Raw genomic sequence first — 15419 nt, 5'->3', positions numbered from 1 at the left:
AGGCAGAACAAAATTTGCAGTGAAATTCCGCTAGCTTTTTAAAGCCTTTTTCTGCTCAGGTAAGACTGGTTATCTTTTCCTTTACTCAACTTCCTCTGTATTAAAAAATGCTTTTCCCTAGCACCTTCCTTAGCACCCTCTATCTTAGAAGCCTCATTCTCACTTCCCATGACGAGATATAAAACAGAGTTGTTTTGTACCTGACAGATACTACTCTTGTTTTCAGATATGTACCATTCGCAGTCCTACCTAACAGTTTCAGAGAAATTCCTGTGCTAAGACCTTTGAAATATCACTTTTGTAACTTGCAGCACTTTCACAAAAAAAGAAAACAACAAAAAACCCAAACCTAAAAGTTGCCTGCTATATCGCTGTATAATGTTCCTACGGAAGGAAATTGTCTTTACTGCTCTGTATGTAGGACAGCAGCATATATATTTTCTTGCATGTGCAAGAACTCAAGTATTACAGAGATTGAACAACTCTAAAACAATTATCAGCTGTTGTATACAATGAACAAATCATGGTCTTTCTGACAAAAATAATTTGTAATCAGTTTTTTTTTTTTTTGGAAGAGAAACCTGCATCTGAAGAAGAGAAACACATATGTTTATAATGTACTTTATAAAATCTGATCCTTACTTTCTGGCCAGGTAGCCTCTGCAGCATGCTTGGAAGCCAATAATGACATCTGTGATTTTCAGATCTCTCTCTTCTTCAAGATGAGCAAGTACTCCAGCTCTGAAAAACACTTTACTCTGTCCAATTCGGTAAAGGTTAGAATCCAGCTCCAATGCTTTGATCTAAAATGAGAGAAAGAGAAGAATACATTTATTGCAAAGATTGCTTCATGTCACAATGCAGAATATACGACTCTCACAGCTATAAGATACCCCTTTTCTCCCACAATAACCCAGTCAGGTCAGCCAACACTGCTAACTCCTGCAAAAGCCCTGTCTCAATTAGAAGATTTGGAGCTCAGCCAAGCATGGCATGAACCAGAGGCAATATAAGACAGAAGACATGTTAGAAGGCCATTATTTAATATAACACCACATCTAGTACCCAAAGCTACAAGGATGCTGCAAGGAATATATTTTTCTTTCTAAAAGTCCTCTTCCTTTCCTAAGAAGAATAAATCTGTTGATTCTTCATATTTAATTTTTCCCAATACTAATCTGAAAGGCACCCAACCAACTTTCCCTTCCTTTAAAGGATTTGTGGTCAATACTTACACCAGTTCAGAGGAAGAAACTATATTCCTCTGAGACAGAATAAACAGGAATCCCTTAAATTCCGTTCAGTGTCCCCTAATCATCAAGCTACAAAGCCAAAACTTTCCCTCTGAAGCAGGCATTTCTGCAGAAATTAGAGTTTTCATTGAAAGTGTTTGCCATCAGCAGGCATTTACAAAACGTTTGTTGGAGCTTGTACTTCAAGTACATAACTAAAGATAACAATGCTTCTTAACATTTTGATTCAGTGAATACTGTTGGCATCTAAAAGTGCAAACATCTGTTGAAACAGAAGGACCCTCTTTGCCCATGATGATTGAACCTCATGTTAGTCAAGAGCCTCCAACAGCGAAGGCAAGACAGTTTTCTGCACCCTTCTTCTCTCAGACAAAATGTTTGACTTCTGAATTTCTGTCTGTGTGTAGAATATATACTTAATATGCTTACAGAATGCACAAACCTAGCTTCCTCACCACATCCATAATATTTATTCTATTCAAAAAGAGTTTATGGAATGTCTTACCATCAGCACACAGGCTTGTTTTCCATCCATAAATCCTTTGGGAATTGCATTTGGAGTTAAGATTTCATATCTGAAGAGCAGAATGCATTGGATTAATTACATAGCTATATATGAAAACAAAAAATGATAGTTCATATTACATTTTAACTTCAACAGCTTATGGTTTTCTTAGAAGAAAAAATTGCACCTGTAAACAAAAGAACATGAAGCAGCAGTCTTGCATAGGGTCCTCTACTCCTTACCATAAATCCATGCTTAGTAGAGAAAAAGACAAAGGTACTTTTGGAAGGCTTTGTGCAGGGGAATAGCAAGGGATGGTGCTGCTGCTTTTCAAAACAGCATTGATTTAGTTGTAACAAAATATGTCAGTTTTCACACTTATATCTTTGTCAGGGTAGAGACTAATTCAGATTATTTTCTAGTCTTTACCTTTGCCTGAATTCCTGGAATACAACTCTGTTGGGGAAACCTTGACGACAAATACGGATTCCCTCCAGCACTCCGTTGCAGCGAAGTTGATCAAGGACCAAGTGGGGGTCGAGCTTTCCAGCCTGGTAAGGAAAAAAAAACATTTGCTTAATACCATTAAGCTTATACAAAAGAGGCTTAACAACTTGCCTTTTTTGTAAAGCAGCTGGTTCTCTTTTTTTTTCTTGTTATGAGAAATTGAAAGCTTTTTTGCCACGTGAGAAATAACTGCAAAGATCAGTCTCCCAAATTCTGGAAAGAGTATGTACGCTTATTTAAGATAACTATAAAGAGAGACCTTGAATAAACAGAACCACTACAAGATCTGTTGCAAAAACTGGGAAGATATAACAACCCAGTCATACCCTGTCAAGGAAGTCCATCTATAGTTACAACCTCCTTTACCTTTTTCTCGTGGTTGGGGATAATGCAACGGACGAAGTTGGGGTTGGTGTTTCTCAGAGTGGCCATCAGTTTAGCCAGTTGTTCTTTGTAAAGTTGTCCCACTGTTCGGAACATACCCTTCCTGGTTTTAAAGGCTCCTGGCAACGCTGTTTCTGACATGCCAGCTACCTGATCCAGCCCAACAATACGATCAACTAGAGAAAGCACAAGAAAGGGTATTAAAGTTCAGCCACAACCAAAGAACTACTGGTCTGTACAAGGAACATCTGGGTAGAACAGGAGAAATGAGAGGAGCTGCAGGATCCTTTTTGCTTCATCTCTACACAGATGTCGACTCCTGTACAGAATTTGTGCAGGGATAGGAGCAGGAAGGAAAAAAGAAGCAACAGCTCACTACAGGAAGTTTGAGTGATGGAATCAAACTTACTCCCAGACATAGCCTACTGATGCTCTGCAGGGCAGATCTGGAAGAGCAATCTAGAAGTGTGTTTCAGATGCTTCCACTTGCTTAGGTTAATGAAAAACAACAAACCAAGAGTTCTAGCTGCTAGCCCACCAGAGTCAACTGTTTGTTAACTCTGACTCAGAAGGAGCTGCAGTTAGAGAAAAATCCCAGTTTGACTCTTCAGCCAGAAGCAGAATTGCCATGTTTGGTGATCAGAAAAGCCACATCTACTTGTTAACTGAACAAACATGGTTAAAGGCATGATAGACACCAACACCACTGCTTGAGTTATTTTGCAGAACAAGTGTTCTATGACTTACAGACATGAACAACACCAGTAGGAGAAAGCCAGAACTCCCTGCCCCAACGGCTTCTCCACTATGCCACAATGACATCCAAGTACTAATGAAGCCATCATTTTAATAGGTGAATTCCAAGATTGTTTTTTTCAATAGAAGCCAATTAGATCTGAGAGTAGCGTCAGTCAAAAGAAACTAAAGCATTCCTTTTTCCCATTGTTCTATCATGTAGAGATAAATATTCACACTCACAACCACTATAAATCCCCACACCCTAAGGTACTTTTTCTCAAGGGCTTCAATCTACTATCTCACTTCTATCCTCAGTGATTGCTTGATGCCTACACTCAGGTTCCCTGTCTTAACTTCTGAAAATATCTAACTTATGCTCAACTGGCTTGATTAAAAAAAACCTGTCAAGAGAAATCCCCACAAATGAAGAAAAAAGAAAGGACAGGCACTCTCATTTACAGTTAATCTTAGTTTATAACTGCTCGCTTCTAGAGCAGCCATTAGAATAGGGTCAAAGCTGTCTTATCAGAAAGAAAAGAAGGTTATGTTACTAGATGACACCATAGGGAAATCCACAGAAAAGTGTCCCAGATTCTGTTTGGAACAATCCTCTTAAAAACTTGAGCCCTGCAATCTACATCAAGATGGAAAAAAAGGACAGTCACTTGCAACAGAAGCTCTAGAGAACAATATATGAGATCTGATCAGCTGTGATTCAGTCAATATTCTAACTCCAAAAGGCATGTGTCAGCCTCACACAGCAAAGGCCTTACTGGGTACTACTTGCTGACGGATATTTTTCACACAGTACCAATTCCTTTTCCAAACTAACTTTCCTTTTTGTGATCTGCTGCTGAAATCAAACCCCAGCACTAGAATCAGCATTAAACTGAATTTCAGTTTTAACACAGTCTTAGAGATCTTTCTTCCAAGCTTTGGAATGAAATATAGCCTTACTAGTTCTATGTTCAAACATTTGATAGGGATTTGCTTTTAGTTGTTCCTATGAAAGTCTTGCAATAGCACCTTCAGCACCTGAACGTGTCCGTATTTGTCTTGTATCCACTCACAAGGATTTTATTTACTTATTTATTTTAAGTCCATGAGGAGCTACTAGCACAAAGCAAAGGAAATGAACAAGAGAGACAAGCAGGTATGACAAAGGGACAAAGAGAAGTTAATGGAAGCATTCTTGCATGGCTCTAGGATGCATTACACACATGACACAACAGCTGGATTTCTCAGTCACCTGGTTCTAGATGAAGAATAGGAAAGTGTTGATAGAAATAGGCTCTCTGAACGTTCTGCATCTCTGCAACAGACAGAGACGTCAAAGAAAACCCATGACAGAAAGTGACAGCAACAGTAAGACTCAAAAGCAGATAAACTCAGAGGAGATAGAGTAAAATACTGAACAACACTGCGGAAAAAATACGCTAGTTGCAGGATGGAAAACCTAGATTCAGCCTCAGATCTTGCATTTGAGTGTTGCAGCTAAGCAAGCTGCCAGGACATGTTGGTGTGTTCATATTTTAATCTGGCACTCTCAACTTAGAACAATAATTGCAGTATATGCAGGAAGCTTAATGTAAGTCAATGCACATGAGCCTTTCGTGTTACAGCAAATTTTAAATGCAATACCAGGGTCTAAGCAAAGGAAGTAGTGGATAATATTCATCTTGGTGGTTTAGTCTCCAGGAAAAAGAGGAACACAGGTTATAACAGATTTTTGATGAACCAACAATTTTTTCCCTGTAAAACAGGAAGAGAAAATATATGAAATTACATTTAGCTACATACCATCTTTCCACAACTCAGACACAAACTTATCCGACGACTGGTGGAGAAGAGTAGCAATGTTATCATTCAGTGGATCCATGTTCTTCATCAGCCACTCATCTGCTTTATAATCCACCTGGAGAAGAAAAACACGTCAAGAAACTCCAGAGCATTTTCTGCAGCACAAGATCCAGCAAGATTCTGCAAAGTCTATAAAAGCAGCACCAAGGTTTGCATAATCAACCACAGACAACCTAATTATTCTTGAATGTGTCATCTAAGGAAGCATACCTACAAACACCAAACCCTAAAAAAAAGCTGAATGTTCTGTTTTATCGGTAAAGGGAATGGATTTGCAATGCTAGTATGCATCATCCTGAGTGTGAAGCAAAAAACTGCTCCACCACCATTATTGGTGATGAAATCTTAATGCAAGGTTTCTGAAAAGTATCTTCAATCCCATTAAGTCACAGAGAACAAATTTAAGTTGGTGTCAATTTGATGTCCTCAACTATACATAGATAATTTGCAGGTTAATCTCCTTCATGGAAATCTCCTGCCCCATAATGTCTACAGCAACGAAACGGCTTTGCAAAGTCTCCCACTAATTTCCTATCTCTTCCAATATACAATCACTCAGATAAGTAGCTACTTCTAAAAAACAGTAATTATGCAGTGGAAAATAAGGCAGACATTCTTCTAATGCAGTTTAGCTATTAATTTTTTACCTTGCCAGCATAATGTATGATACAGAAGTCAGCTTTGTCTTTCAGCTGTTTTGGCTTCTGAAATTTGGGGTGGGTGCCTTGTTCTTGTACAACTTTTTCCACAAAGCTTTTGTCTGTTGCTTTTGGGAACCAGCACTCTTCATCCAGCAGGGCCAGTATACCAGGAGGGCCAGCCTTAAAAGAGGGAAATATCCAAACATCATTAAGTACATGACTGTATCAGTAATTAAGACCCTTGGACAGCTAGGAAAGAAGGATACCTAACCATGATCCCTATCACATTCTCCTGTCCTGTGGTATCAGTTCAACTGCTGCCATAGTAATAGAAATTATTAATAATCTCTCAAGATCCTCTTCTGAAATCATAGAATGGCCTGGGTTAAAAAGGACCACAATGATCATCTAGTTTCAACCCCTCTGCTATGTGCAGGGTCACCAACCACCAGACCAGGCTGCCCAGAGCCACATCCAGCCTGGCCTTGAATGCCTCCAGGGATGGGGCATCCACAACCTCTGAGCATTTTTTATTAAAGGTCTCTTTCATGGCACTTATACAGGGTGTTTTAAGTGAAAAAATGTATTTTTTTTAATAAAAGGACTAATGACTACAGAAGACCAGAGCAGAAAATTGCAGAAACTAGTTCTTACTATTGGAATTCTACTGTGAAATGTGTGAATTTCCAAGTTTTGCTAGTGCAGGGTGAAAGCAATAGAGATTCACAGCCTCTCTTTATGCTTGTAGGCAACAAAGGTAGTTCACACTATTTATCCTAAATTGCACTTATGCACTTAGAACCATGCAGCTCTACACAAAGATAATTTTCTGATAAAAAAAGTGGGTGACAGGATGATCTGTTTGCATGCAACACTTCCTACAGAACCGATACTAAGAGTTTTATTGACGACACACTTTCAAACCAAGAGAAAACTGTTCAGTTCTGCTTCTTATCAAACCACAGTGACAGCAGAGAATGACAAAATCTAGCTGTATATATGGAGACTAGCTTTTCTATGACACAATCAGTGCAGCCATTTCTTGTTGTTCAAGAACAGGAGAATAGGCTTCTTACCGGCTTCTCTATGAGGTCAATGCAGGGCTGCAGGTCCAGGCCAAAGTCAATGAAATTCCACTCTATGCCCTCCCTCTGGTACTCCTCTTGCTCCAGAATGAACATGGTGTGGTTAAAGAGCTGCTGCAACTTTTCATTTGTGTAATTAATACACAACTGCTCAAAGGAGTTCAGCTAATGAAAAAAAAGATAGAAAGACATTGGAACAGTTGCTTTTGAAGGCCCATCTACTATTCTCCTAGCACTAAACATCACATTTATAGCTATAGGTCAGCAACTCTAAGCTAGTGTTCTTGCCTAACTTCTAACCCTTTTGCTTATGAACCGCATTTCCTGTCACATGCTACTGAAACACTGCATCAGTCCCAAGGGAAATTCACACGCTGCTCCTCAGAATTTGCAGAAGAATGTTTTGTCATAAACAGCAGAAGAATTACTGTAGCCACTTAACCCGGGAACAGAAAAACCTCTGGTTTTCTCACAAACTCAGAGCTGGCAAGTCCTCTTTATAGGAAGGGGAAGCAGTGGAGGTCTGCAGGCAGATTCCTGAAAACATGTGTACTGGGAAGTCCTTTTTAAATCCTCTTTAATGAATAAAATCAGAACAAGAAAACTGAGCAAAATTTCTTCATTGTGTCCTGACTTCTTCAAACTGTATGGATAAGGTTAAAAACCAAGGACGTATTTTCATGTGAAACCATATTTAATTTAATGCAGCTGCTGGACAGAGTGGTTCTGTTCTACTTCCTCCATGTTCCAGTAATTCCTAACCATGCATTTCCACTCCCCTCACATTTTTATGAGACGTAGCAACCATTAAACTAAAAGTAAAGTTAGATAAACAACACGCTCAGAGACAAACAAAGCAATCTTGCTGTGGCTTAGTTCTCTATTTCAGTAATAAATGGACCAAGTAACTTTGCAACTGCACAGAAGCTAGATTTAGAAAAACACAAGTTTATAGGAGTTGCCTGGATTGTTACCTGGCTGCCATGGGGATAGCAGCATAGTTCTTTTCTGGTGTCAGCCTGTGACTATTTAAGGTTAATAATAATAATAATGCAAAGCCACATTCTGAAAGTGTAGTTTCATGGACATTATGATTTAGCCTAACAGTTAACTGTTACCTATAGAGGGAGCTCCCACTTTCCCTTTTCCATCTCTCCTTTAACTTTCCTTCAGCTGCTTCTTTCCCCCCTCATTTATTTTGCATCAGTTTTTGTGCTAAGATTCCCCTTCACAGACTGACTCAATTATAAGCCACCCTAAAAAAAACAGTATCTGCAGTACTAGAAAATTGGACAGTACAAGAAGGTGTAGCCAGGAACAGCAGAAGGGGAAAGGTGAAAGTTTACTCCTTTTCTTCATCAAGAAACTGTTACACAGTTTAGATAGATGTGAAACCAGACTCTGAACTCTGATTTTCACACTTCTCACAGAACACAGAATATATCAGAATATGTTGAACATGATTTGATCTCCCCTCTCTCTGTCTTTTCAAAACTCTTTGTCAAAACTAAGCAGCAGAAAGACTTTCTAACAATTCTTAATGATGCTAATAGGTTTCAATATTTTTAATGCTTTGGGATAAACTAAGGGGACAAAATTTTAACTCCATTTGACATTTCAAATACTTTTTTTGTAGGCTAGCAAACCATATATGCTGAATTATAGAGAATCACAAGTGTCCGGAACTACAAAATTAAAATAATTGTGATGCACATGACAAAAAGGATGTAGCACCAGAATAGAAAGCAATGAGATAGCAATATTTGCAGTATATACAAACTAAGAAAGAACGAACTACCCGGACACATTATTAAATAACCTGACAGTTCAAATCAGTATGGATCTCAAATAAAAGCAGACTATACACATGATTTCCAAAGCTACTCTATTTTATTCCAGCTTTAAAAACTATTTCCTTCAACAAATTTCCCACCTTGCTCCATGGTAAACTGTGCTGAGTGCAGGGACCTGACATCTCCTTACCTCAAAAATCTCAAAACCAGCAATGTCAAGGATTCCAATGAAGGATGCACCCTGTCGCTTGGTCTTATCCAACGCCTTGTTGATGCGCATAACCAGCCACCGGAACATCCGTTCATAAGTGGCCTTAGCCAGAGCCTCAATGGCAAAGTCAGCCTATGCAGAAAGACAAATATCAGGAGTTGCATTATAGTGGTGATATCCCATAAGCAGGAGCAAAGAATATTTTAATCAACTAGCATGTCAAAGCCAACTTTTAGGACCTTGCCTACCTGAGAAACCATAGCCTAATATTCAAGAAAAAATAAACAAAATCGAGTCCCTTCCAAAGTAACGTAGTATGTTCACACATATCCAAAGAAAAGGATTAAAATTACTTTGTAATTTAGAATTTGTGAAAGTCGTTGTTTTCCCCTCAGTGCCATCACCCTACCCATGATTAACACAAAAATAAAACATAAAGAGTAGGAAATTAAATGTCAAAACAGAAAGACAATCAGTGAATATTTCTAGATCTCACTTTCCCTTCCCAATCCTTCTCATGTTATGGGGCATGTTTATTTTCACTGTGAATAATGATGTGTTTATGAAAAAGCCATGCAGAGAGTAAGCACAGTGGCTTTACTTTATTTAGGAAGCCATTAGCTTCTAGTCCAGGTTTCATTTAACAACACATTCAGCACAGCCTGATTCAAGACTATTAAGAAACATACAAGCAGTTTCAAGGGTGAGAAACAAATTCTTCCACCCAAGCAGCTGGCCTACTCAAAAATGGTATTTTCTATATTATAGCAACTTGAAAATGACATCCTTGCATAGAGCACTGAAGAAACTTACTCCCCTGAGACAGCCAGTCACTAAAATTAGGAGAGTTGTGCTCTCATTTTTTCCTCATATGAGAAGAAGTGCTACAGGGGCAGGGGTGACTTCTATTTTTATACAGATCAAGAGAGCTAATACTAGAAGGAACACAGATGCTGTATTATTCAAGCTGTAGTTGCTTGAATAACACTGCAGCCATGAAGATGGCCATGAAATGCTAAAGAAAATCTTAATAGATTTGTTAGCTTTGTGACAGCAAAATTAAAAGACTGAAGCACTCACTCATTTCTACAGAATGCCTACCTGTTCTTTGGTCTGAGCTTTCTGGACATAATCTCGGCCAACTTTGATGCGAGGAGTCAGAATACCTCTGGTGAAGTCTGTCACGTTGATACCCAGAAGATGAGACACTTTCTGAGCAGCTAAGGAAGGAAAAGGAAACAACAAAGATATTGATGTGTTGCATTTTTTTCTGTTTTTCTTAAAGAAAACAAGAGAAAGAAAACGTTCCTGCAACTGCATTCCCAGGACAGTAATAACTGCTCTCAAAAAGCCATAAAATGAAGAGCACGTTAATAAAACAAACCCTCCCAAAAAAACTCTAAAAACCCTTACTAGAGGTTACAGAGTTTCTTTAAAAGCCACAGGAGTGTATTTGACACAATACTCTCACATCCCACTAAGACATAACACGGAATCCTCATTGAGTTCACATTTACCATCGAATTAAAGATACCACCAGCGAGTAACTTCTTAATCAAACTAGTTGTACTTCCTTCTACTAAGTAGTTTTTGGGGCAACCCTTTTTATTTCAAATTAAAAAGCCAAAAACTCAAATGGTTACTCTTCCTTCCCAAAGTGCCACTTAAAGCACGTTTTATACTGTAACAGCCAAAAGCAAAAACATTTAAGGAGCAATTAGCCACCTCTGACATTTCTGCAGTAATTCTACAATGGAACTTTAAGATGCCTTCCAACATGCAGACTTCTATTATGTGAAAGATGATGCTACTTACACGTGCAATAATAGGCAATTAAAAGGTGTCTAAATATGAAGTTAGTAAATATTCCTTAATCAGGTATGTAAGAAGTAATCATTCTTAGCCTGGTTAAAACAGACACATGCTATGTGTTCCAATAGAATAAGCCTTTTCATCTGGTCACTGTTATGTGCACTTTCTGCCTGGTTCTTTAACAATCACAGTGCCACATTCTTGGCTGTGAGTGGCTGCAAATCCACGTTTGGCAAGACAAAGCATTTCTTTTTATATTTACATGAAGGGGCATGTCATCTCCTTTGACAGTAAGTCATTTGATAGAAAAATAGGATGGCAGCATTCTCTATATATTGTAATTGATTTTTCTACTTGCAAGAACTTCCTGTAGGCTTTTTTTCCTGCAATTTTCTACAGGGAGTTTTTTTTAGGGGTGGAGGGGTAGGAAAAAGGAGTTTAGTTACCTGTATTGTCTGGCATAGAGGCTTGGTCTGTGTTGCGTTCCTTCTTGAAAACTATGTTGCCAAGCTGAAGAACACCTGAGATAACCTTCAGAAGACCTTTTGAAATAACAACAGCTCAGTGTCAGACATCAGCAAAAGCCCCAGTATGACCAAGTTAACCATGTCATGAAAAGTAAGAAGCTCTTCTCAACAGTGAAACATCATTCTGGAATTTGGGGAAAAAAAACACCACAGATAAGTAACTCCTCTACATGACTCCCATCCAGGACACAGGACTCTCCCTGCTTCTCCAGTGCAAGACTATGCAGCCTGGGAATATACCCATCCTCAACATCACTACAGTACAGTTGGAGACAACTCCAGAGTCACGTCTCAACCTATAACATCCACATTTTTTCATGTTTATTCTTGATAACCAAAATTCACTTTTTTCTCAGCAAGTACTGTTAAACAAATGAAAAATACAGTTATTAAGAGTGCAAATCAATTAAGAGAAAGAAGTTTCTGCTCCTTTAACTTCATACTGCTTTCAGCTCCCTGACCAAGATCTGCAGACCATACAGACAAACTGCAATATAGGGAGGGCAACAGGATGTGGGCAAAAGGGCCTGTACCATAACTAATCCCATGCTGAATCATCTCAACCATTATTAAATTATATATTTGTACTTTTGAACAGTGCAAATGCAGCATCAGACATTAGGACTGGGATAAAAAAAGTTCAGTGTCACAGCATCAAGCTAATTTTCACTGTGTGTCTATCAAAGCTCATTGCATAACAGCTTGTTGTTGCCTTGAAAAAATTGATAGTCACTCATAGAAATGGTCTTACACCAAATATTTTTTTCATCTCCAAATTTTTTACCTACTACAGAAACAGCTGCTTTTTGATAGCAGAACAAACAAAGGCTCCACAGATTCTCAGAAGAGAATCATATATGCTCCTGGTGGCATGTTTTGAAATCCAGTGTTTTGACAGCTGAATCTGGAGTCCTGGCACTTGGACATACAGCTTGTTTTGATGTTGTCTCATACATGGAGAAAGTTAGTGTTTAGATTATACATCAAAACTAAGTAATCTTACTGCCCAGCCAGCTGCTCTATCTATTCTTATTTTAAGCCTAAAGGAACTTCATACCTTGAATGGCAAGTATGAAATACTACAGTTATCTTTGCTGTAGCGGTTGGAACCAACAGCTCATCTATGTGACAGCAAAGACATGCCCTACAGCATACATTAAAAACAAAACAAACAAACAAAAAAAGCCACAAATCAAACAACAACAAAAAGAATACAGTAGGACAACTTAGCAATAAATTAGGCTGCCAATTATTTAGTTCTGTTTAGGCAAACATGTCTTCACCTCTATAGCACTTTGTCTTAGATGATTTAGGATATAGTATTAAACTGTGGATAACAAAAGCATGGATTTATAGCTGACTGCACTGTGAAGAGCTAAGGCACAAGCACATATTCCAGCCACAAGAGCTACAGCCTCCAGCAGAGAAAGCAGTGACCTCAAAAAAAAAACACAGATGCTTGCTACAGTGTAGGAAATGCTCGCTACAGCGTAGGAAAAAAAAGTTGTAGTTTTATAAGACCATATACATCTACAAACTGAAATTTGGCAGACCATTGGTTCCCAGCCAGTAAGGCAGATTACAAATGAGAGCACAGAAAAAGTGAGTAAGTATTGTTGCGCTCTGTGCTGGTTTCATAAATTCTAGGGAACTGTGCTCCCAGAATCAGACAATATTAATTTCTGATCAGCAGTTCAGTGTTAAGCTGGAAAGAAAGGCACCATAAGCAGGCCATTTTCAAAGTACTAATCCAAGCCAGTACTAGATTAGATACTTAAAAGCCATTGCTTAGGGGGCAGGGGAGCATACAAGCTTTGCATTACACAAGAGAATGAGGGAAATCTAGTATCTTGGATGTATTACTCATAAACCAGATATACAGACCTCAGTCTGGGATCAAAACCAATTAAAAGATGAACGTTTTCATTGGCAGTTTGACTTATAAGACTGAATGTATGAACTGAAAATATGCTAGTATATCCTGAGGTGGGTTACTCCAAAGTTACTAAACTCACCACCTGCACCCCGCTCACTTTGGATTTGAGCTGGGGGCAGGAGAAACAAAGTAACAACAAAAAACAGAGATGTGGTCTATTTCCTCCTTGATTTTCTCGCATTTCAAGCTCTCCAGAGGACTCCTACCTATTTGTTCCTCATCTGGGATGCCCATGATCCTCATAGCTTCCATGGTCTCTTGAAACATATCTTTGTCTTGCTGACCCGGGATCGTGACATGCCCATTGGAAAGGAAGCGGTATTTGTTGTAAGGCTCCAGAAGTAGATCAGCTTAAGAAAAAAAAAATGAGAAAGAAGTTACCGTGGTGTTATTTTAATAGACAAGCTACTGCTGGGAGCAAACTGCCAGCAGGTGCTGGATGAATCTGAGATTAAGATCAGTTTTACTAACAGATGAAAGTTTAATATATTTTAGAATAAAAATGGAGTTTTTCTGCCTTATTTCTTTCTATTCCTTGCTTTGGAATACTCCACTAAAGAAACGCCAATCATCATTATACTCTAAGTCTATAAAAAGCAGGGATTCACTTTGAAGTAAATTTGCCTTCAACTTCAGGTACCTTATTTGTTTCAAGTCACATGAAGGTTAATAAGTAGCTCTTGAAATAGTAGCAACTATGAGAAAAGTCATCTCTTCCTGTTATTCCTCCAGATCAATTTGCACATCTCACACAACATGCATTTCAATATTAGGCTGAGGCTTTAATGGTAGGTGTGCTAGCATCATAGAGCTCCATAGGTGCCAGACACTTTGCTCCATTCACTTAAATGCTGAGCACATCACAGTAGGATCATTCCCGCATAAGAAGGGCTTACATCATACAAGACTAGACTAAACACAGGACAGTGATTTAGATAAGGAAGGGTGTAGATTCATTTCTGGCAAAGAGACAAGTGCAGGAAGGAACCAGAGAAGCAAGTTTTCAGGAACTGAGAAGTGCAGGGGGAGGGCAGAGAGATGTATGCATATGCAGAAGTGGAGAAGGGGCGCCATACCTAAGAGGCAGAAACACAAAACTATGAAAGAACAGGTGCAAGTGCATAAAGAGTTTGGACCCTCTGCTGCAGTGACAAGAGAACTCCATAACTACAACAAAAATCAAACTTACTCTTCAAATGTTCTCCTGCTCCAGACAGTAGGTAGTAGAAGATGTGAAAGGTTCTCTCCTCTTTGGCTTGACGAATTGCACGTGACTTCTCCAGTAGATCTTCGGAGAGTTAAGGCATATGGTAGAACATACACATCATTTCCTCCTCTATCACAGGAGAAAACCTAGCAGTACTTGATGTTCTCCTCGTGCCAGTTAACAGAAGTATTGATTTAGCAATTGTTATCAGCCAACAAGCCACTGAGTTCTGGTCTCAGTTCTGTCAGCCTTTGAATGATGGCAATGACAAGAGAATCTTGACTGGTAAACAGAGAAATAGCAGCCATTCATCTGCATCCACCCGGCACAGAGGTAAAAGTGGCTCATGAAAGCTATTTATCTTATAGCAGTTTACGTTGCCATCTCAGCTTCCTATGTTAGAACTCATTAATTCACAAGAGATATCCATTGCGGTCACAAAATACACTACAGCTACAACAGTAATCTTGCTAGCAAAAATTTAAGTGCCTCCTGACACATTCTCAACTTCACCAACAAAAGTAAGGTGGGATAAGTTTGCTAAGCATTACTACTGCTTACTTTAACTTTACTGCACTTAACTACTACTGTAACTTTAAGTGGTTACAAAAAGGATACAGGTCTCTATATTGGCACCAACAATGTAACCGTTGACATCAAAGTTGATTCTGATGAACTTGCCCTGAAAAGAAGTTATTGGCAAAAAGGTTAACATTCTATCCATCCAGTAATTGCAATAAGCAGCAAAGGCTAACCTAGTCTTCTTAATATAGGAAAGGAAATTCAGAACAGGTCAGGCAGGTTTTATGCAAAACATAGGATCAGCCAATAGGCAAAGTTTATTGATCACGACAGCGATTTGATGAGCAAGACACCAAACACCTTTAAATAAAAATGGGCAGCCTACAGTTCAACTTAATTATGTTTCAACCTAGATTTCCCACAACTACTGCATTTTCA

At 38.7% G+C, this 15419-nt stretch overlaps 1 protein-coding gene across 1 annotated transcript in view; it reads right to left on the bottom strand.

Annotated features, from left to right (window-relative positions):
- Positions 1-15419, bottom strand: part of MYH9 (myosin heavy chain 9) — a 67725-nt gene that overhangs the window by 16007 nt on the left and 36299 nt on the right. The window contains exons 7-19 of the mRNA XM_010711635.3: positions 15078-15141; positions 14442-14540; positions 13459-13602; positions 11236-11331; positions 10079-10197; positions 8957-9109; positions 6965-7138; positions 5895-6068; positions 5188-5302; positions 2632-2825; positions 2188-2309; positions 1759-1828; positions 643-803 (exon numbers count right to left, since the gene is read on the bottom strand). Coding sequence (XP_010709937.1) covers positions 643-803; positions 1759-1828; positions 2188-2309; positions 2632-2825; positions 5188-5302; positions 5895-6068; positions 6965-7138; positions 8957-9109; positions 10079-10197; positions 11236-11331; positions 13459-13602; positions 14442-14540; positions 15078-15141 — 1685 coding nt within the window. The remainder of the gene's footprint in view (positions 1-642; positions 804-1758; positions 1829-2187; positions 2310-2631; positions 2826-5187; positions 5303-5894; positions 6069-6964; positions 7139-8956; positions 9110-10078; positions 10198-11235; positions 11332-13458; positions 13603-14441; positions 14541-15077; positions 15142-15419) is intronic.

The sequence above is a fragment of the Meleagris gallopavo genome, chromosome 1 (assembly GCF_000146605.3).
Source record: "Meleagris gallopavo isolate NT-WF06-2002-E0010 breed Aviagen turkey brand Nicholas breeding stock chromosome 1, Turkey_5.1, whole genome shotgun sequence".
Lineage (NCBI taxonomy): Eukaryota > Metazoa > Chordata > Aves > Galliformes > Phasianidae > Meleagris > Meleagris gallopavo.
The sequence above is the reverse complement of the archived record's forward strand: the minus strand, read 5'-3'. Positions and strand labels throughout refer to the sequence as shown.